The sequence below is a fragment of the Microtus ochrogaster genome, chromosome X, assembly GCF_000317375.1.
Source record: "Microtus ochrogaster isolate Prairie Vole_2 chromosome X, MicOch1.0, whole genome shotgun sequence".
Taxonomy (NCBI): Eukaryota; Metazoa; Chordata; class Mammalia; order Rodentia; family Cricetidae; genus Microtus; species Microtus ochrogaster.
Genome location: NC_022026.1, coordinates 40,987,611 through 41,011,110, shown reverse-complemented (window position 1 = coordinate 41,011,110; position 23,500 = coordinate 40,987,611). Strand labels below are relative to the sequence as shown.

General features: G+C 43.3%; 1 protein-coding gene and 1 pseudogene across 1 annotated transcript in view; one reads left to right on the top strand and one right to left on the bottom strand.

Moving 5' to 3' along the window:
• The window catches only part of Msl3 (MSL complex subunit 3), a 21,396-nt gene extending 12,469 nt beyond the window's left edge, over window positions 1–8,927 (bottom strand). Inside the window, exons 1-8 of the mRNA XM_005358714.3 lie at window positions 8,203–8,927; window positions 6,657–6,739; window positions 6,178–6,273; window positions 5,765–5,865; window positions 4,837–4,928; window positions 4,178–4,303; window positions 2,767–2,927; window positions 1,263–1,421 (exon numbers count right to left, since the gene is read on the bottom strand). Of these exons, the coding sequence (XP_005358771.2) occupies window positions 1,263–1,421; window positions 2,767–2,927; window positions 4,178–4,303; window positions 4,837–4,928; window positions 5,765–5,865; window positions 6,178–6,273; window positions 6,657–6,739; window positions 8,203–8,910 (1,526 nt within the window). The 5' untranslated portion in view covers window positions 8,911–8,927. The remainder of the gene's footprint in view (window positions 1–1,262; window positions 1,422–2,766; window positions 2,928–4,177; window positions 4,304–4,836; window positions 4,929–5,764; window positions 5,866–6,177; window positions 6,274–6,656; window positions 6,740–8,202) is intronic.
• LOC101996429 overlaps window positions 8,892–23,500 on the top strand; it is a 54,356-nt pseudogene continuing 39,747 nt past the window's right edge.

Genomic DNA, 23,500 nt, shown 5'->3' with positions numbered 1-23,500 from the left:
AGAAGAAGAAGAAGAAGAAGAAGAAGAAGAAGAAGAAGAAGAAGAAGAAGAAGAAGAAGAAGAAGAAGAAGAAGAAGAAGAAGAAGAAGAAGAAGGGCGCAGCTAATGCAGGGCACAGGAAATGAGAGTCAGCAAGATAGCTGTGGATGAGAGCAGATGCTGAGTGGTCAAACACAGAGGGATGCTACTCTTAGTGCTAGAGAACTCAGTCCTCTGAGCATGGTATGATCATTGCCAACGTGGAATCAGAGCAGCTATGATGACCCACATGAGATGCTCATAACTAATATTCCCTTGTGAAAGGTGGTAGGGCCCAGAAAGCACACAGAGGCCTCCCCTTTCTGAGGATACTTCAGCCGGTAATGCCTGCTGGGGAGAGGGAGGCTATTCCTCAGTGCTGTAGTTATTTGTAAGTAGCACATGTTCCTAGAACTAGTCCTGGTTAAACTCATTCATTCACCAAGCTAGACTTGAGAACTGGTTTTTAGACTCTTGTACAACATTCAGGAAGAGAAGGGAAAGTGCCTGGCAGAGTACCTTAGACAGATTAAGGGAAAAGACTTTAGGTAAGGATAGATCCATCCTCACACCCCCTGCCAGAGAACAGGCTTAAGTACTCTTAGATACAGAAGGAAGAAAAGCAGAAATGAAAGAAAAGTAGGGAACTAACCTAAACTTAGGGCCAAAGGTTGCTGGCCCCTTGTGAACAATATCATGAACCAGGGAGACAGGCATTCATTCCATACTACAAATAGTAGGCAAGAGGCTCTGTAAACACTGACCCAAATCACATAGCTAACAGCAATGAAGGATGTCAGTTGTACCTCCGCTTCCCACCCTTCTGGCCCATGTTGCCTTCACCCTCTTCACCATCTTCTCGAAGACGGGATAGCTGCTCAGGATCCACCGACAAAGTTCTATCTACCCAGGAATCTTTTGTTTGTCCTGGTCTTGCTGAACTCCCATCTAGAGACCATCTGTCCCCAGATTTATAGCAGTCCTCCTGCCTCACCGGCATGTGCCATTATGCCTAGCTACCCTGAAATGTTTCCCTGGGAAAATCTTACACACCCATTGAGAACAGGAGTGAGGATCTAGCTAACCCATAAATAAACAGAAAGCAACAGTAAGAAGACCCTGTGGTTTCCCTTCCTCCATTCAGGCCCCCAATAGCATCAGATCAAATACTGCAAAAAAAGAACTCAGTCACATCATTGCTGACACCTGAAGATGAAGGCACACTTCCATGTTGTCTAACTCACCTATTAGTTGTGGTGGTACTTTCCTTAATAGGAACAAAAAATTTAGATGATGTCACTCTTTTATATTGAGCTTGTTCATATGGATAGAGCAAAACCAATGGGAGAGTATAATCAAAGGTAATTCGTAATCCATCCACCATCTCCTTACAGAGGTCAACACTAGGAGGATTGAGAAAGAAAAGATTAGAGACTCTGTAAAGTCACGGGTATTTTCCAAACTTCACAATAAAAGTATATTTTTAAGAGAGCAGACTTATCTTTATTATTTATGTATTTACTCTGAGGCAGAGTCTTTACCATGTAGTCCTGGCTGGCATGGAACTCACTATGTAGACCAGGCTAGCCTCAAACTCACAAAGCTCTGCCTGACTCTACCTCCTGAGTGCTGGGATTAAAGATAGGTGCCATGCAGCTGAGGGCAGACTTTTAAAACCTTATATGTTCACTTACATATAAAAAGAATAAATACAATCTATAGATGCTAATAATAAAAAACATGAAAATATAGACCCTAATATAAAATGCAGGCACTATGATAATAACTTAAATGTATCCATATAACACAAATGAGCAGGTTTGTTACAACATAAGACATCCTGGCAGCCCAGTGCTCCTGGCTCCTGTTCAACTGTAATACTATACATCCCTAACACTGATCCCGCCAAGTCACGACGGTATAGTAGGATTTGAGGAACTCTACTCTGACTAGAATAAAGAATTGTTTGGGGCTGAGGAGATGACTCAGTGGGTAAAAAGCGCTTGCTGTACAAGCCTGACAACCTGAGTCTGGATCCCCAACATCCACTTCACTAGATGCAGTAGTGTACAAATCTGTAATCCCAGAGTTCCTGCGGGGAAACCTCTGGCAATTCAGAGGCTAGCCAGGGTGGTGGATCCAGCAGTGAACACTAGAGACTGTCCTAAGCAAGGCAGAAGGTGAGGACTTTACACCACGGGTTGTCCTCTCGCCTTCAAATGGATGCCATAGCCCATGTGCACTCAAATACAAGCATACATAAATTCATTTTAAAAACTGATCAGTCCTAAGCAACCTTCTATCCAGTTCTCATTGCCCATTCTGCATCCTCAAGTAGACAGTTCTTGTCCAAAGTGGTATCCCTGAAAATATTGGTCTTGGTGACAAGGAGATGCATAATCAAGCCAGGGCTCACGTGGAATTAGCAAACACTTCACAAAAAAATCACAATAGTTTCATGCACACTGACAACTGAATGAATAAGCAGCAAATCAGCTATGAAATAAGAGATGCATTCAATAAAACTGAACAAAGATAATGATCCCTTGTTCAAAACTGTAATATATAAAGAAAAAGCTGAGGGTATAGCTTAACCCTCATACATGCTAGGCTAATCCTAGTTAAGTTCAATCCCTGTACCACAAACACACACACACACACTCACACACTCCAAAACTAAACAAGAAACCTAACAATAACAACAATAAAACCAAAGACAGAATCCAAAGACATCCCCCCATCACTCACTTCTTTTCTGCTGGGACATAGTGCACATTCATATGTGAATGCATCATGGCATGATGGTGACGAGGCCTCTCACTGGCTGAAAAGGCTGCATTAATAGCAAAATGCTTCACATAGGATTCCAAAATTGTTATGACGTTGGTCTGGCATGGAAGTTTCACTAACTGTTAAGAAAAATACAAACATCTAATACACACATCCCATTATAATCAAACATATATTACAAGTAGGAATGGCTCTGTCAGTTTAACTTTGTCAATTCTGCTTACGAACTTCTCAAATAAATATGTCTAGAAGCTCTTTAATATTCCTTCCATCCACTGATCATACTCATATATTACTATTGTCTTATTGTCTTGAATACACAGATGTGGTGATTCTCAGGCTTAGAATTGTATTAAGAAATTTGGGAAAATATCTCCAAGTATTACCAAGAGATGTGCCCCTACCCTAGCAATTAAATCCTAATCAATCTTATCAGCTCTCTTTTTGAGATGGGGTGTACTAAATAGTTCGGGCTTTCCTGAAACTCTCTAGGTAGATTAGGCTGGCCTTGAACTCACAGTAATCTCTACCTCTCTCTGCCTTCTGCGTGCTGGGATTAAAGGTGTGTGCCATCATTCATGGCTTAAATCCTAATCTCAGATGAAGCCCAGGTATCAGAATTCTGAAAAGCCCCCTGATGGGCTCAAGTGAACAGTATAAAGTATCCAAGTCTTAAGTTATGCAAGAACCCAGCACCACTGTTAGTCAATCTTATAACTGGCCTGTTGTGGAATATTAGTTTAAGATGAGTTACGTTTGTTTATGCTGTAGAACATTTGTTTAATGATGCAAAGCTGTGCTGCATCCTTTTATGCTGCATTTGTTTAACTCTGTGAAGCTATGTTACTTTGGCTGCCTAAAACACCTGACTGCTCTAATAAGGAACTGAACGGTTAACAGCAAGGCAGGAGAAACGATAGGCAGGACTGGCAGGCAGAGAGAATAAACTGGAAGAGAAATCTGTGGGGAGAGATGTAGGAGAAAGAGAAGTGGAGGACTTCAGGGGCCAGCCACCCAGCTCTACAACAACCCATGGAGTAAGAAGAAAGATATGCAGAAATAGAGAAAGGTAAAAGCCCAGAGGCAAAAGGCAAATGGGATAATTTAAGAAAAGCTGCCAAGATACAAGCCAAGCTAAGGCCAGGCATTTATAAGAAAAAAAAAGCCTCTCTATGTGTATTTATTTCAGAGCTGAGTGGCGGGCTCCCAGAAGAGTCAAAGAGCTAACAGTAAAACCATCACCAACACTGGACTGAGTAGAAAACTGGAAATGAAACTACAGTCTTTCCATACGGCCTGCTGGTTGACACTGTGACTACAGAATACAGTCAAGTAGAAGTGTCCCAAAGAATCCATTCCTCCAGCATACCCGTTTCCTCCTGTTGATATAGTAACAGTCATCCTCAAGCTGCTTCTTGAGAACTTCAGGGATATCTATGGTTATTGTTCTTTCGTCCATGTCCTTTCTTGAGCGCAGCGACAATACTTTTTTTTTCTGCAATATCACAGTTCTATTTTTAGTTAATGAGAACAGTGGGAGAGGTCACCACAGAAAAGTCTGCTATGCAACAAAGCTAGTTACATCACAATAGTCACATCATGCCACATGTCCTCTATGAAAGGACAAGACATAAAGATGCTATGCCACATTTTCAAGTGGTTTTCACAGCGTTAACTACATTACAAGTTCACTTTTGTTTCTTCCTCATGTATGATTATCATTGGGGTTTATGTCCAATTTGGAGGCAAGCAAAAGCCAATCTCTGTTATGGACCATTAAAAATGAATCATTATAAAACAGTTCACAATCTTACTTTAAAAAGATGTACGCTTTGTGGAAACACTCCGTGGGTATAAAAAGTAAATGATGCTCACACAGTGACTATAAACACGCTGTCTTTTCTTAAAATGTCACAATAAATTCATACTATTGGTCTGAGAGGTATGTCTTTTGGAAAGAACTCCTAACCTGAGAATTTTGCCACTACCATAAACATCAAAGCTTCTACAATACAAACTTTTTAGTACCGCTTTAGTCTTTACTTTAATACGCCGCTGCTGATGTTCTTTTAGTTCTTCATTCTTTCTGCCACAGCTGTCCTGACAGGTACTGCTTATTGCTACATAAAACAAAAACATCAGACAAACTCATATTATATTCTTTGACAAATCTTACATTTGTACATTTTTAGGTGGCGCATGCACTTGACTAAGAAGAACCATCTGTAGTTCTGCATATATTTTAAATCCTAAACACAAATACTGTACCTTTCAGAACAGAAACTTATTTTGATAAATATAACTCCAATTTCAATGGATACAAAAATCACACGAGCTAATGATCTGAAAGGGTTTCACCAGCTAGGATCCTATGGTTCACTGTTGGAGTCATAAGTGGTGGCAAGGCCCTGGAGGTATCAAGAAGAAAATGGACTGTGAGAAAGGATCTGTGCGGGCTCGCTGGCTGAGATGAAGGTGCTCACTGCTGAGACTCTGAGAGAGTCTTATACCGACATGCTGACTGATCAGATTGACTGCCTCTGTAATTACCTAAAATAAACCAAGCGCATAGTACAAAGCTGCTCCTTCACTTACGATAGAGTCACACCTAAATTGATGAAAATACAGGCAGAGTACTGAATATCATAGCTGACTACTCTTAAGGAACTCAGAACACATATATTACCCAACAATTGGGCAAACTCATTGAAACAACGCTTACCTTATGGCAGTGTTAAATAACTCATGCATTTTATTGCATATTGTACTGAAATTGGAACACGAAAAGAGTATAGTTTCATACCACCATAAAGTCAACAAAATCTTAAAACTGGAGAACATGTTATGAGTTTGCACTATTTCCCTGTCTATAATTTCAATGACTCTTTCTCTCAATCTTGAGGTCTAAAAAGATTACATGAAAATGGTTTTAGTTGAGGAAAATAAAGGCACTCACAGTTTTCGTCATTTTGAGGTTTTTCTTTAATCGGCACACTTTTTAGGACAGAGTCGACACCAGGTAACCTACAGCGTCTCTTCTTTTTTCCTGTACCTCTCCTGAAAACAATAAACACAATTAAAATAAACTTTCAGTCTCGTATAGGAGTTGGAATCCACAGAGGACATGATAAATAATCATTCTTAAATCAAATTTTAAAACATAATGGTAATCCTCACTACCAAATGGATACAACTCATTATGGAAAACATCTATGAGTCCTGTATAATACTATAGAAACTCATTTACTTTAAATATGTAAGATGACTGAAATCGGTCACTTTATTACTTTTATATCATAAAAATCCAAAACAGTTTTTTTAAAAAAAACATACTGAATAACACTTCCATCAAAGTTTTTGTATCCTTACAGGCGAGCTATTGCTTTTTTGGCCAATTTACGCTGTAACCTCCGATTTTCATCTGTATCACGAAGCACATGGTCTTCGGCTGCCCATCTATCCCAACTAGTTGGAAAAAGGAAGAGGATGTAAAAGTAAAAGTCAGTATTTTGAATCAAATGAAACGAATCCTGAAAAGCATCACAAACAAGTGCCCCGTAGTTGCTGACATTTTAGAAAGCTATATGAAGACTTCCAAATCACCAGGAGGGCGTCAAAGAAGCACAAAACGAACTCAGTTCCAGTCACCAGGGATTCCACAGATTACCCACAGGTAATCCAAACATAGCTGATTTAAAGTAAGCATGCGTCAGAATATGAAAGCTTTCCGAACAAAGCAGAAGCAGGAAATTAAACTTTTTTACAAGTGTTTCTAAATCTTAAAGTTACAAAATTAGTATGCTACAAAGGCAATTAATATTTAGTCTGATTGTAGCGAGTTCACTCACCTACTGTTCCAACCATTAAAATGTATCAGATATTCTGGAATCTTTCTGCCCTTTTCGTCTTTCCCGACAATAACATCGACGATCTGAAACCAGGAAATAACTGCTCACGAATGGCACAATAAACCAAAAATTATGTTAAAATTATAAGTTTTTTAAAAAAAAAAAAACCTAGATCACAGTCGCTTTTTAAAGGAAAAGAATTTGTTCCCTTTTTAGATCGAGAGCAGGGTTGTAACATTCTTCAACATATTTTTTTTTCTTTTGCCTGAGTGGTTGCCTCAAAATAGGAAACATCCGTCCAACCAACCCATGATTGGTCTCTTGAGTTTGAGACCGGGTGAAGCTTTCTGAAGCCATTGGTCGGTAGATTTGTCATTAGCTAGGACCCAGACTAGAAATAGCAGCCCTGAGACCTCTGGGAGTTGTAGTCACCCTGGCCTTGCCTTGTCCGGTGTCCAGTCAAACTAGCCAGAGACTTCCACAACTCTCCCCCTCCGTCCCCCTCCCCTTAATAGCCTTGCATCTCCGGAGGGAACTTCTGGCACAAATCAAACAGCGTGTCCTTCCCTCCCCTAGCGACGCAGCAAGCTTGAGGGATGGCAAAAGGATTTAAACAGTGATAAGAGTTGCAGGAGACACCAAAGGGACATAACCCAGCCCAGACTTTGGGGTGGCCCACAGGACAGCACCACTTAAACATCGCTAAAGACGCACCTGAGGCTGTTCCAAGTTGTCTCCGCCACCAAGGACTTCGCCTTGGTGGCTGGAAACACTGACACTCGCCCCGACCCCCAGCGCGCTGATTTTCACCCTCTTGGGCACCGGAGCACTTAGGTGCCCACTCCTGCCCTCCACTTAAAAACTGACAACTGCAAGATACAGCTCAACCTCGGCTGACTGAGCTGGATAAAGGCAATGCTAAATTCTTTCCTAGCCCTGTCGGTCTCCTACAAATCCTTTAGAAATTGCGAATGTCAAAGCGATTGAGCAACCCCGAGCCCCTTCCTGCCACCCCTCCCCCAGGGTGGTAGTTCACTGCCTGTGATCTTAAACTGGACTCGGGTCCCGGGACCATGACACCGCCTCCTGACAGCTGCCAAGAAACTGAGGCCAGGGTTGAGGGGTTGAGGACGTGGGTGGGTCAATTGGTCAGGGTGTCCTCTAGGGAGCCCACGCGGCGCTGAACCGCAGCGGACATGGACTTATCGCAAAAGCAGAGGCCTCAGGCGACAGTCCTCCTACACCGGGGGCCCGAATTGGCGCCCAGCGATCAAAGCACCTTCCCGGCCTAGCAACCGCTAAGTGACGCAACACGACCGGAAGCGGAAGTAGAAACAGAAGGGTCGCGGATCCTTCCAAGTTTAGGGTAGTTGAGCGCGTTAAGCGTCTCGTCAGCGTCCCCTGCCGTCCCGGGCCGCTCTCCGGGGCGGAGGCGCACCCTGGTGGCTGTCCAGTGCTCCAAGCCACTTGTCCTCCGCTGGCCCCTTTGCCTCCCATCCCCGGGGCCCAGACCCATGCCTCCTCCCTGTCCCCCCCGCGGCGGCACCTTGGCATCGTACAGCACTCGCGCCTTGGTGGGGTCAGGCTCGAAGCACAGCACTTTCTCCCCAGAGTGGAATTGAAATTTCATGCCCTCGCTCGCGCTCATTTGCTCATCGTGGCGGAGGGCGAGGCTCCGGGGCGGGTGGAGCGCGCGTGGTAAGGGAGGACGACCGGGGAGGCGGCGCTCCGCCACCGGGGGGGGCCGAGAGTGGCGGAGGCTATGACCGCCCCGCCCTCGGCCCCTCCTCCGGCCACCCCGCGCCGCTGAGGGGACCTCGGCCGTGGCGTTGGAGGCGCGCGTCCCCATCCCCGCCAGGGGTCTTCCCCGCCCTCTCCCTCTGGGGCTCCGGGAGGGGTGCGGGCGGGGACCAAGACCCCGCGACCGAGGTCTTCCTGCAGAACGTCCCCTCTTGTTCCCATGGGCTAGGGTCCCCGCGGCTTCCAGGCTGCGCCCACGCGTGCGCGGGGCCGTCACCTCTGGCGCGTGCTCTCCGGCCAGAGCGTGGGGGTCTCTTAGGGAGACGGCTGCTCTGGGGTAGTCACCAGGCTCCGGGGATTGTGGGTGGCGTCTGCCCCCAGGAGCCTCCTGGCCGCGCGCGCGCATCAGCCCTCTCAGCGGTGCTGCGCGCCGACGAGTGTGGCCACGCGAGAAGGACGCGGTGTTGGAGCTGGCCGGAGTCGGGCAATGGCCTTGGGCGAGGGGAGGAGACATTCCGGCCAGTGAATAGAACACTCTGTCATCCTTCGGAAAGGACCAGCAGGTAGCAGGCCTGGAGGCCCCAAGTGAGCAGTGGGCAGCAAGGCAGATGGGTCTTTAAAGGGTCGTTAACATCTTATGTGTCAGTTTCCAGCGCTCCTGAATTGCTCCCTCACGATCTGTCTTCAGTGGCTCAAAACCTCCTGTAGAGTGGAAGCCTCATTGAGCCCGTTGTTAACAGGGTACCTGCCCAGAGGTGGAGTTCAGTAAATACTCCGTGAATCAGTGATCAGGGGATGGGAGACTTGCAGCGTAGACCTTCAGCTACTGGGAGGGCGGAGCTGGCTGGTTTCTTCTAGAGTGCAAAGCCCCTGAGCTGTGGAGTTACTGGATGAAGACCTGGTCAGAGAGCAGAGCCGAGGGGCAGGGAGGTTAATGCCTGCAGTTTTAGTGAACTGCCTGGTTTCCCACACTATTCTGCTCTTGCCTCTTGCTTCCAGAAATTTGCACTCGCCTCCCCTCCCCCCCCCGCGCCACTCCTCCCCTCTCTTGGTACACGGCACACATCTTTCACATCGCCACTTGGGTAATTCCAAGAGAACCCCTTGTCGTAGCCACACGTTGGGGTGACATGAATTACAATTACGTACCCCCAGTATCCCCTCCCAGCCCTCTACTAACCTGTTTCTTGCATTGACTGCTCTGGCTGATGAATGGGTTCTCTTCATTTGCAAAATGCCCCCATTAAGATGGGAAGCTGCTGGAAGCTGGAGGTTGGGGGTGTCTCATCCAGTCCATCATTGTGTACTCCTGGTACACAATGAATATTTAATGAATGAATGAACAGGTTGCAGATTTATGAAATCGAATCCATAAAACTCAGTTGCCAATTGGATATGAAGGAGGGGAGGGAGGGAGGGAGGAATCTTGGGAGACCTCCAGGTTTTGTAGCTTAAGAAGCTGGGTGAGTGATGGCTGCACTGGCCAGATAGGAAGAGGAGGGACAGGTTTGGGGAAAATGGCCAAATGATGACTTGTATCTAAGATAATATCGTCGGTAAGCCAGAACTGGAGCCTTGATTCTCCAGGGATGTGGGCAGTAGATGCTCAGAGTGTTCTCTGCAAATTGCAGGGCCAGCGCTGAAGCACAGGTAATTGCTTGTCACGTGTAAACCATAGCTGAAGTCTTTTGGTTTTTCTTGTTCAGGAACGGAAAGTTCCGTTCCATGCTCTAACCTTTGGGGGGAAGTGAATTCTTCTGTTTCTATTCATTTCTATCTTAGGTCACTGGTCTCTTTCTCTGCCCTTTTCTATAAAATCCAAGAATGACATATCTATATATCACATATGTCTGATTCTCTCTCTCTCTCTCTCTCTCTCTCTCTCTCTCTCTCTCTCTCTCTCTCTCTCTGTGTGTGTGTGTGTGTGTGTGTGTGTCTAATTGTTAGAATGGTAACAGTCTTGCCCCCCCCCTTTTGGGTTAGGATCCATTGGAAAGGTTTCTATCTCTTACCCAAATGACCCACCCTTTGCCCTCATGGGTGAAAAAGATGAAGAACTCACTAAAGTCTGTAATTTAGTCTCTGTGAGGCCCAGTCCTATGATTATCACTTTCTGGTATGTGACCTTGGACAAGTAATTAGTCTCTGTGAGATGGTTTTGTTATACTAAAGAAAAAAATTGGCTTTAAAAAAGAGTGGCTCCTACTTTAGAAGGAGTAGGTAAAGCATTCAGTTTGTATGGCTTTATTTAGTACCTGGCATATAAATGCTGGGTAAATGCTTAATGTTAGACATTTCCTATTAGCTCACCTGGTCTCTCATTTGTTCATGTGATAAATATTGAGCCTCCTGGGTGCTTAGAGGCTAGAAACATCAGGCATAGTATATACATCACTCCTAGCTTCTAGGATAGCAAAGCACTAAGCAAGCAAGTTGGAGCCTTCTGAATACCATGATAAAGCTAGTGTGGAAGAGTGGTGGCGCACGTCCTTATTTTTACCTAGGAAGATGGTACTGTCACAATAATCTTGGAAACTAAAATGTGTCAAAGTACTTCCAACATGACAATGTTGGGTCCCAGCCCTATTCTTATCAGTTACATTTTTGTTTTGTTTTGTGACGGAGTCTGCTGTATTGCCCAGGCTGGTCTGGAACTCTTGAGTTCAAACAGAGCCTCTTGCTTCAATCTTCCCAGTCGCTGTGGCTGCAAACCCGGTTCTGCACGCTCAGCGTCAAAGCCTTGGTGTCAAAGCCTCATTTTTGTTCCCGTGTTTGCTCTGCTCCAGCACAGAATGGACCCCCCACAAGGGTAGCGGGCGGCAGCAAAACTTAATTAGGCTGATACAGTAGCATTCACTTCGGGGATACATTCGAAACAGCAGGGGAATATTGGAGATGCACTGTTGCCAGGCATTGTAATTTTCTTTCCAAGGCTTCCAGGTGACGTCAAGACACAGGCAGGGCTGAGAAATATAGATCTAAACTAATCCCACAATCCTTTTTTTCTCTTGCAGAAAGCTAGACGTGACCATGTGATCCACTCTTGGCCAATAGGAAGTTTTTGTAGAGCCAGAGCTAGTTAACGAGAATATTTCTGGAAAAGAACCACCTATAGGCTAAGTGAAACACTTTGACACAGTTTGAAGTAACCCCTTCCTCGCTGGGCACTGTTTATTCTGTGTAGGAACGTGGGTAAATACCATAGTCATCTTCATAAGAGGGAGTTTGTCACTGTTACTGATGCTCTGAGTATGAGATAGCCCATAGATTTGCTGTCCTGTGTCATTAATGTGTTGTTAAACTTAGATTCCCCAAATTAACAAGACTTCTTGCTGTTAGCATAATATACCCCAGAGCAGCTAAAAACATCCTGAGCACATCTCTTGTGCAGGTTTAAAGTTAACAGTCTTTACATCTAGCGTATCTGTGCAGCCAATTATGGTAATGTGAGGGAGGCCTTCAGTAATAAGCATGTGCTTTTCCGTGGCTGTGCAGACAAAATTGATGGAGTGGCATAGAGGAAAAGTAATGACCCATTTATGGTGTGTGTTCAGTCAGAATGTGTGTTTTATTCTGGAAACAAGCTTCAAGGGCCCAAGGATCTAACTCAGATGGTAAAATGCTTATACAGTCTATGGGAAACTCTGGTTTTACCTCAGCATGGTTTAAATCGGGTACCGGGGGGGGGGCTCACCCAAGTAAGCCCAACATTTGGGAGGTAGAACAGGAAGATCAGGAGTTCAGCATCATCCCTAAATATATAGCAAGTTAGAGGTCAGTCTGGAATACATGACATGGGCTGTGGCAGAGGGAGTGGGGGGCAGGGGACACCCAAAAAGGAATCCTAGACTGATCCATTTATAAAACTAAGAATCATAGAAAAAGGAACCTCAATTGAGAATGAGACTTCAATGAGACACCCCCACCCCCATTACCCCCCCACACTCCTACCCCACCCTGGTCTCACGTAGGCCAAGCTGACTTGGCAAGGATGATCGCCTCTAATCGGTCTGGACTGTGGCTATGTCTCTGGGGGCACTGCCTTGATTAATGATTGATGTAAGAAGGCCCAGCTCACTGTGAGCAGTGTTATCCATGGGCAAGAGGGCCTAGGCTATATCAGAAAGGTAGCTGAGCAAGCCAGTATAACAACATTCCTTCATGGGCTCTGCTTCAGTTTTTGTCCTGAGTTCCTGCCTTAGCTTCCCCAGATGATGAACTATATAAACTGTAAGCCAAACAAACTCCTTGCTTCTCAAGTTGCTTTTGGCCATGGTGTTTATCGCAGCAAAAGGAAAAGTAAATAGGACAAAATCAGTCCCAGCAATGTGCAGCGCTGAACCTGACCATGTTGGCTTTGCGAGGGATTGTGGAAGGATTTTGAAGCTTTGTTGCTCAAAAAGGCTTTTGAATACTGAGGACTTCACGATCTTGGAAGATAGAGATGTTGAGGAGAGGTTCAGACAACTGGAGACTTGGCTTGTGAAGTTTCAAAGGGAAGCAAACTCCATCAGAGCCATTTGTGTGGTATCTTGGGTTAAGAATCTATAGAAGTAAAACCTTCTGGAACATTTTTTTCTGAAACAATTGAAGCTAGTTATCAGGGACTGGAAAATCAGCTCTGATTAACAATAGACAGCCTCATTCAGCACTCACAGGGCCTGTCCGCGTTCAACCTAGACGAGGCCCCAGCACCGAGAGGAGGGAGTAGACACTGCTCCCCCCCTCAACGAAGAAGCTATCTGCAGTTGACACCTCTTGCAAAAGAAAATGAGTTTTCTTCACTAGTGTCTAATCATACTTAAGGGTAGACCTCATGCCCATCAGTTGAGGACCAACACCAAACAAACTCAATGTTATTTTAGTAGACTTTTTTGGTCTCATATTGCTTTGTTTAGGGATGTTTTTTGGGGGGGGTGTTCTTTGTCTTTTGCTTGTATATTATGGTTTTCATTGTGTGTGCTTTTTCTTCATCTTTGAAAAAAAAGAATCCTTGTTTAATTTTTTTTAATTTGGCTCTTTGTTTTGTAAAGAGAGAAAGAGAAATAAAGGGGTTGGAGTTGGGTTGGTAGGGAGGATATGGGAGGAATTGGGGAAGAAGAAAATGACCAGAATTTATTGAATACAAGTTTTTTTTTAACAAAAACCATTTTTGACTGAGGGGAGCAGGACTCATTGTGGCAAAATCTTTTACAGCCAGCACACAGAAGCTGGGGTGCCAGGCAGCATCTCAAACTGGTAGCCAAACTTAGTAATGTGTCAGAGTCCCACATGGCACTGTTTGTGATGGCTTGCAGGCAGCAGGATTGAAGGAAACCTAGACAGCAGCTAAGGCCTGCTGCTGTGAGAGTCCAGGAAAGATTTTTGGGGAGCACATTGGAGGAGCACCAGTTAAGGAATTGCCTCCTTCAGTCTGGTCTGTGGGGGCTATTTTCCTGATTAATAATTGTTCTGGTTTGGTTTTTGTTAACTTGACACAAATCTGGAGTCATTTGGAAAGAGGGCCCCTCAATTGAGAAAAATGCCACTATCTGATCGCCCTATGAGCAAGCCTGTGGGGTGTTTTCTTTATTGATGTGGGAGAGCCCCACACTGTAGTGATGAGAGTGGTGAGCCGCTTCCCGCCACCCGGCTCTCCAGCTAGTTTTATACCCAAAATAATTACACACAAATTGTATTCATTTAAACACTGCCTAGCCCATTATTTCTAGCCTCTCATTGGCTAACTCTCACATCTTGTTTTAACCCATATCTAGTAATCTGTGTAGCACCACGAAGTGGTGGCTTACCAGGAAAGATTCTAACCTGCGTCCATCTCGGGCCAGAGCTTCATTGTGTCTGCCTCACTGCCTTCTACCCAGCATCCTGTTCTGTTTACTCTGCCTACCTAATTTTCTGTTCTTTAAGGGCCAAGGCAGTTTCTTTATTAACCAATGAAAGTAACACATAGACAGATGACCCTCCTCCATCACCACACACTGTGAGTGGTACCACTCCTGGGCTGGTTGTTCCCAGTGCTATTAGAAAGCAGGTTGAGCAATCCACAAGGAAGAAAGCCAGGAAGCAGCACTCCTACATGGCCTCTGTGCCAGGTGCCTGCCCTGTTTTCTATCAGTTATGACCTGTGGTGTGGAACCGTAATCTAAAATAAACCATTTCCTCTCCAAGATGCTTTTTTTGTTCATGGCATTTTATTACAGTGTAATTGATGTAAGAAGGCCCAACGCAGTGTGGGCTGTGCCATCCATGGGCAGTTGGGCCTGGACTGTATAAGAAAGAATGCTGACGCCCGGTGTGGTGGTGCTTTGGAGGCAGAGGCAGGAGAATTTCTTGTCAGTTTGAGGTCTGCCTGGGCTACATAGTGGGAGTCTGTCTCAAGTAAGTAAGCAAGTAAATAAGTAAGTTAGTAAATAATCAACCTAACTGAAAATTTTATAAACTAAACATTTCTAGTGTGTCACTATAGAAATTCACATGGAAACAACAACAATAAAACCACCCTATAGCCAGGCAGTGGTGGTGCAAGCCTTTAATCCCAGCCCTCAGGAGGCAGAGGTAGGCAGATCTCTGTGAGTTTGAGGCCAGCCTGGTCTACAAGAGCTAGTTCCAGGACAGACTCCAAAGCTACAGAGAAACCCTGTCTCAAAAATAAAAAATAAAAAATAAAAATCCACCCCATAATGCAAATGGCATCAGCTCTTTTGAAGATATGGGGCCTTCCAAGGTGTAGACATGTGGGAAAAGGCCCTTAGTTTCGGGTATACTGGGAATATCTTAACCGCAACTTCAAGCATGTTTGACCATAGACAAAGACACCAAGATTCAGTTGCCGTGGTCCTTGCTTACGTCCTATCTAACCCATTGCCTGTACCTCTGTCAGTATTACACTCATTCTCACTCGATATGAAAACTAAAACAGATTTATCCCAAGTTGGCATGTTAGTTCCAACTGACTGTGACATTCCTAATCACTCCACAAGACAAAACCACACAGCTGTGCTTGGGAAGCAGGACTCCAGGGTCAAATAGCTGTCACTTTATAAATAGCAACAATATTCGCATGTGAAATGCCTGTCTTGGACTAGAAGCCAATCCTAAGTCTGAAACAAATTCCCACAGCACACCTACATTTTGAAACCTTTTGGAGTATGCTGTAGGAAGATAAATATCAACCCTTGGGAAACTAATTCTGTAGTAACAACAACAAAAGCACATTAACAAAACTAAATTTGGACCACCAAAGGAGTTTTGTGACGTTGCCTAGATCTCCTGAGTGGAAATCCCCGGGGTGAGGTCCAGTGTCTCTATGTCCAAGAATGCGAACCTTTCTATATAGTCTTAGCCCCACTGTTATCTTTGTGGGGTGCTGGTCATGTGTTTCTGCGTAGAGACCAAAAGCATTAATGCCCATGCTCCAGGATAGTTGCTTCTGATGGCTTGAGAACTGGGGCATGTACTTGACCTTCTCTTGGAACACCCTACTTAATTAAGGTCAGCTGGTGCATTAGAAGGCAGTGCCAATAATTATTTGCAACCATTGCTAAGTCTGAGTAAAACCCATTTTGTCTCTGGTGATAATTTTTTAAAAATGAACTTTTGGTCCCCAACCTTATATAGTCAGATTCTATACTCTGAGCTAGCAAAGCAAGTGGCTACAGGCCACGTTTTACATTGGTTGTTTCTCTAACTCTATACATATCTCTTTAAAGGCAGATTGCTTTGTTTTGAAATGGGGTTTCATGTGTCCTAGGCTGGCCTCACTATATATAGCCAAAGATAAGTTTGAATTCATGATCCCCTGCCTCCACTCCCACCCAGTGCTGGGATTACAGGTGTGTGTCACCACACCCATCTTGAATTTAGATTTTGTCTTCCATTTAAAAATAGGAAAGCTAAGTGTCAGAACTGTTAAGGGGTTTTCCCAAGAGAGACCCACAAATACACAACAGAACAGTAAGGTGTTTTCCAAGCTACTCAAATTCCCATGCCCTTCTTTCTCAGTTTACCCATGAGCATCCCAACGAGTTTTACCAGCTTTGAAAGAAGCTAGTTAAACTCTAAAGAGGTTTCAAATAGCAGTGTCTTTGGATTGCTCTATAATCTATGCCCTCAGCACCTGGGTCATATCAAATGAGCACGAGCCTAACATTGCAGTCATGTTATTATTTCAGTTATTATTGAGAGTCTATCAATGACAAAAAAAAAACAAATTACAGGAATGCCTTTACTGTTAGATTTCTAGAGAAAGCTACAGGACAAATTTCTGAAAGTTTCAAAATCTGAAATCTTTTTTAATGATTGAAATAATTGTAACACTCTCCACATATCAAAGGCTGAGAGTTCTTGAAATGTTCTGGAGGCGACTTAAAGGGAACATTGCCTGTGTTATTCACACGTAGTTTGCTTCCTGAAGAGTCACAGGATGTTTTTGAGTAAGATGACTGTATCCTTGAGTGATTTCATACAAAATGACTCCACATAAGAAGAATGAAATAATTTTGAGTTGTCAGCGAACCTTGATTGGGGACCAAAATATACATGATCTGTAAATTGTGTTGTTAACCATATTCTGAAAGTTGTTGATTTCTTGATCATAAACGTTTCTATTCTAGTCAGTGCATCTTAAAAACAGCTTTTTTTTTTATCATTTTAGAGCATATTTGAAACATGGCTCCTGGGTCCCTGTAATGAATTTATTTTCTTAAGATTCTGAAGGAGTGATAAAGAGAATCAAGCAACACTGAAGATTTATTATGGGCTTTTCTGTTTCCTAGGTATCACAGCTATTTGTATGCTGCCATTTTATTCCAATCTATAAATGGATGTTTAAACAATACCATGCTCCTGGTTTTAAAACCGAATCTCTTTTTTACAATTGAATTAGTTCTTTGATAGTTTAATACATGCATAATGCATTCTGATTACTCACCTTCCATTCTTTTCTTATCCCTCTTCATCCCTTTCAACCCCACCTCACTCTATTAGTCACTGTACCAGATTCATGTCCTTTAGTTTTGTTTTGGTACCTATGTAGTCTTACTAGGGCCATTTTTATTAACCCTGCATTGGAACTATCCATTGGAGCAGGGGTGGGGTTTGAGGGCATCAGTATATATACAACTGAAGGCAATGTTGCCCACTCCCTGAATCTGGCAATAAGCAGTAGTAGATCAACAGTAAGGGATAGGGCTCCCTGATCTCCTCCTCCATCCATGCTTGGCTATTGATGGGCCCTTTTTTTTTTACAGATCCCGTACAGTCATATGCAGTTGTTGGGAAGTTACGATTGCATGTCCAGAAGATAGCATCTTGCAGCCCCTTTCCTTGCTTATGACTCATATATTCTTTCCTTCCCGCCCTACCCCCACCCCATTCAGCAACGTTCCCTGAGCTAGTGGACGGGATGGAAACCAAAATTCTTGAAGCAATTTCCAAGTGATTTAGTGATCATGAGACTATTAACTCAATCATTAGATTAAAGATGAGTTACCTGGGTTAATCTTCATTATACAAAGACAACATATAGTAAAGCCGATACCAAAAATGGGCCTGGAGAGATGACTTAGTAGGTAAAGTACTTGTTTTGTAAGAATGAGGACCTCAGTTTGATCCCAATCACTCACTTTAAAAACCAGGCACAACACATTGGTAATACCTGTAATTACAGCATGAAGTGTGGGGTGAGTCAGAAGGATTCCTTGGAGCTTGCTGACCAGGTATCCTGACCTAATCAGTGAGCTCGAGGTTCAGAAAGAGGTCCTGTCTCAAAATAATGAAGTGGATAGCAGCAGAATGAGACATCAACCAGAGACAAAATGTTAAAGAGAAAAGGGATAATTTAAGTTAGAAAAGCTGGCTAGAAACAAACCAAGCTAAAGCCAGGCATTCATAAGTCTCCATGTATTTATTTGGAAGCAGGTGGTGGGCACCCAAAGATTTAATGGAAAAAAGTACACAACCCCCCTCCCCTGGTTGCTGTTGGTCATGTTATTTTACCATAGCAGTAGAAACCCTAATTAACTAAAAAGAAGCCAAGGGGAACTTAATCAGAGACCCAGGAGGAACGCTGCTTACTGGCTCACTTCCCTTGACTTGCTCAGCTACTTTCTTTTTCTTTCTTTCTTTCTTTCTTTCTTTCTTTCTTTCTTTCTTTCTTTCTTTTTTACAAGAACTAGCACATTTTTTATTGATATTTATTGAGATCTACATTTTTCTCTGCTCCCCTCCCTGCCTCTCCCACCCTTTAGCCTTCTCCCAAGGTCCCCATGCTCCCAATTTACTCAGGAGATGTTGTCTTTTTCTTCTTCCCATGTAGATAAGTCTCTCTTAGGGTCCTCATTGTTGTCTAAATTCTTTGGGGTTGTGATTTGTAGGCTGGTTTTGTTGCTTTATGTTTAAAATCCACCTATGAGTGAGTACATGTGATAATTGATGTTTCCAGGTTCTGTCCATGACAAACAATGCTGCTATGAATATAGTTGAGCACATGTCCTTGTGGCACAATTGAGCATCCTTTGGATATATACCCAAAAGTGGTATTACTGGGTCTTGAGGAAGGTTGTTTCCTAATTTTCTGAGAAATCGCCACACTGACGTCCAAAGGGGCTGTACCAGCTTGCATTCCCACCACCCAGCTACTTTCTTATACAGCCTAGGCTGACCTGTGTAGAGATTGTAAGACCTGGAGTGGACTGGGTTCTCCTAACACCAAGTAGCAATTAAAGAAATGCCTGACAGACATGGCCACAGGCCGTATTGATAGAGGAAATTCCTCAGTTGAGATTCCCTCTGCTGGGTATGTTTAGATTTGTGTCAAGTTGACAAAAAATAAATAAATAACCACCACATTTGCCGAACTGGACTTTCTACATTCTTCATTTTGATAACAAATATTTCCTGGCCTCAGGCTGGGCACAGAGCTGGCCCAAAGCTGAAGTCCTTCCTCTTTACCAAGGTGGTTGAGAAAAAACTTAGTCACCATGATGGAATACAGAACCAGTTAGAATCTAACCCCATTCTTGGATGCAGGGAGAAAACACCACAGGAGAAAAGAAAGCAGCTACTGTTCAGATGCCACGTGCATCCTAGAGTCTGGATAAACAGAGTCAACCTCGTGAGTACCTGCTGATGTGGCCACTTCTAATGAAAAGTGGTGGTACCATGAAGCTAAACTAAGTGAGACCAGAGTTTCCAGTCTCTTAGTAACCATCCTCTAGTATCTGTCCAGTTAAGTATCCTTTCCTCCCCTAACACTATGCTCCCTCAGCTACTGTTCTTGGTTTCTTTTGTACGCACCTCTTCCTTTGCATGTGATGGTCCCTTGGTTTTCACTCTTCTCACCCTCCATTAGAAGCTCTTTTAGATATTCTCTTCTTTTAGATCTGCTGCTTTGTTGTTATTGCTATAATATGCTCAGTTGCTAAAAGTTCCCTAAGTATAAAGGGTGTCAAATGAAAAATTTCCTTTGCATTCAACTTTTAGCCACCTGATTTCTCTTTTGTGGGCATTCTCTGTTATGATTTTCTTATACATCATTGCAGAGATATCCTAAATCCACATATACCAGGTGCTGTATAAAACTGCTTATGTATCTTATCTTTTTACTGCTTACCAATATGTCATGGAACTTGTTCCATAGACATACATCCAGGGCTGCATCTTTTGTGTGCATACGGATGGAGAATATGCCTACATCTGGATATACCCAAATTTCAATACAGAAAGTAGAAATTCATTTTATTTTCACCATAAAGAGCTTAGGAAAATTAGATGAAATGAAGCAATTCAAACGGATGAAGGAATAAAAATAATGGGGTTGCTGATTTCTAAGTTGTATAACTATAGCTGTCATCCAGAGATCCAGAGGCTACCGTTGCCATGGCTACAAGAGCCACTTATGTGTCATTTCCACAAAGCTTGTACGTGAATGCTGGATGATGGAAATCAACAGCCACGCACACTCATATCTACCTGTCTAGCTTGGTATGCAGCCTACAAAATGTCAAATTTTCCTGTCTTACATCATTCCCGGATTCTTTGCAGATGGATTTATTTTTCTTTGTAAGAGCAACTAACTCACGGCAGAACTCACGTAAAGCAGACCAAAGCATGGAAAGGGATAGTGATGGCTGATTGAACAATTCTGTCCATTCCTTTGACTATTTAATATACTGAGTCATAAATATCCCTGAAATGGCACCAACATGGTCACAACCTTATGAAATGTAATTAGATTTTTATACACATAGAAAAATCTCTGCAGGATGAAATCAATTGCATGATCCATGTCTGCGTATTTGTTTATTCTTTTTCTGAGACAGGATCTTATGCAATCCATGCTGGCCTGGAACTAGCCAAAAATGGCTTTGGATTTCTGGTCTTCCTGCCTTCACCTCCGGAGTGCTGAGATTACAAGCATGCACCACAGTGCCCACCTTATTCTGGATAATTTTTATTATCCCTTTAATTACAATTGAAATGTTATGCCCTGTAACCCAAGAAGTACCTGTTAAAAATAACTGCTATTTTCATAACGTGGTATGAAGCAGTTGGCAAGCAAAAGAGAAGAAATACTATTTATACATAAAGGCAGATCTATAAAATGGCAAGGAATGTATATGCAGTTACTATATTCCCCAGTTTCAAGGCTGTTCATGAGATTGTAGTCAGTTTACAATTCTGTTTACATTATATGGTGTTATAATATAAATAGATATGGTATTGAGGTCATCACTGTCATTGAACCAGGAAGGTTAGATAGCCCCAGTTCTCTATCGTAGTGCCAAATGTTGCCCTTTGCAAGATTACATGCAGAAAATAATCTAAATATTTAAGGTAGAAAAAGTAGAGCAGGAGTCAAGGGGTTGCCTCTGGGCTAATAGTTTAAAAGTCATACCACACATGCTGCAACAGGTATCAGAAAGCTGCTAGTCATGCTAGCTCTACCACCCCAACAACTGTGTCTCATACTCAGCCAGTGAGATGACCCTGAAATGAAGAGCCTTGCTGCTGCAAATTCTCTCATGTCTGTCACTTTCCAGACTCCAAATCACCAGAATGGGGTCTTTTTTTTTACATGAATTTTATGCACATGTTGTTCAATGTGGAAGGATAAACGATGTCACAGTTTCTAGCTGAGTGAGAAAGTCTGTCATATATGGAGCAGTTTTACATTGCCACTATGGTTATTATGACTAGAACTGGGAGCCCAGACCATGCCATACCCAAGCCCATCTCAAGTCATGTGAAGTAAAACAAGTAATCAAACAGTTTGTCTATATATCATCTCCTATTACTGGAAATATGTCTCTGCAAATGGCTGGAGCACTTATATATACACATATATATCTTATATATATGCTGTACTTTGAGCATGTCCTACATCGTTATATTCCCTTATCAGCCTTCCGCTCCCAGTGAACCCCTTATCCCCAATTTCATGTTTTTGTGCTTCAGTATACTTAAATAGGGTTCCTTCATGAGTATGGGTAGAGAGTTGTTGGCTTGAGTAGGAACAATGTGTCTGTCTGTGGGACTTGATCTCTGCTTCCCCAAGCAATCGTTAACTGCTTCTAACTCCTCAGGAGGGGTGGGGCCTCATGAGCCCCTTCCCTATCCAAGGTGGAATGTTGATTAGCCCAGCCCTCTGCAGGTATTCAAGGTCACTGTGAGTCCCTGGGTGCCTCAGCCTCCTAATATACAGAGGACAACATTTCATAACACGCCTTCCCATTCTCTTGTTCTTTCTCTTCCCCTCTTCAGGATGTTTTCTGAGCCTTGGACGGGGTGATGTGGATGAGCACTCAAGAATAACTTACTCTCAGCACCTTGACTATTTAGGATCCCTGCATTAACAGTTGCCCACTGGAAAAAGAAGTTTCCTTGACCATGGCTGAGAATAGCACAGATTTATGGGGATAAATATTTAGAATGGAGAATTCTTTTTCTTCATGACTCTCTTATACAATACACAGCTTCCTCGCATGGCGCTCCGTCCAGTCCCCTTCACTTCTGCTCTCCCCCAAATTCACTCCCTCTTTCCCTTCTGAAAGAATCAGGCCTCAGTCACAATGAGACTAGGTATAAACCCTCATAATAAGGCTTCATGAGGCCACCCAGTAGAAGGAAAAGGGTTTCATATGTAGGCAAAAGAGTCAGAGACACCCCTACTCCCACTTTAGGAGTACCACAAGAACACCAAGCTACACAACCATAATGTATACGAAGAAGACCTAGTGCCGACCCAGGCAGGTTCATGTTTGCCACTTCAGTCTGTGAGCCCTGCTTAGCTGATTCTTTGGGCCGTGTTTTTCTGGTGTTCTCAACCATCTGGCTCCTACAATTCTTCCTCCCTCTCTTCCAAGGGGTTCCGTGAGCTCCCATGGGTGGGGACCTAATGGTGATCTCCAGTTTGTACTCTGTCTCTGCTTAATGTTTGACTGTAGGTCTCTGCTTCTGCTTCGGATGGAGCATTCTTGAAAGAGATAGGCAGGGTGAGTTTCCTGCATAGCCCTGACCCTCAGGTCTCACCTACAATCTTACTTCCTTCATCCCTTAAGAGTATCAGCATCCTCTGACATACAACATCTTTAGGAAAACACTGGAGTAGTTCTAGCACTGTTATATTTTTTTATTTGCTCATGTGTGTGTGTTTATTTTTATTGTTTGAGACAAAGTCTCACTGTGTAGCTCTGACTGACCTGAAACTGGCTACGTAGACGAGGCTAGTTTACCTGCTTCTGCATCTCAAAGGTTGGGATTAAAGACATATGCCACTGTGCCTGACTTTTCTGTTATATGTCTTAAATAGAGAGAGAGGGAAAAAAAGATATTCTCAAAGAGAAAAGGGGCCAAAACCCATATCTAATGCTAAGGAAGCATGAAACACACCCAAGCCTATCTCAGACTCAGAGAATTGTAACTGAGTTTAATCAAGGAAAATGTGTTTATTTATGTAGTCATCCTGTACTTAAATGAATGCAAATAAAATGTCTCCTCTCTTTTTTGGCTGAGTTTTGATGAACTTTGAAAGCCAGGAACCAGAACATTGCTATTAATGATCCAAAACAGAACAAAAGAAGGAAATCCCTTTGCACGGACCAATC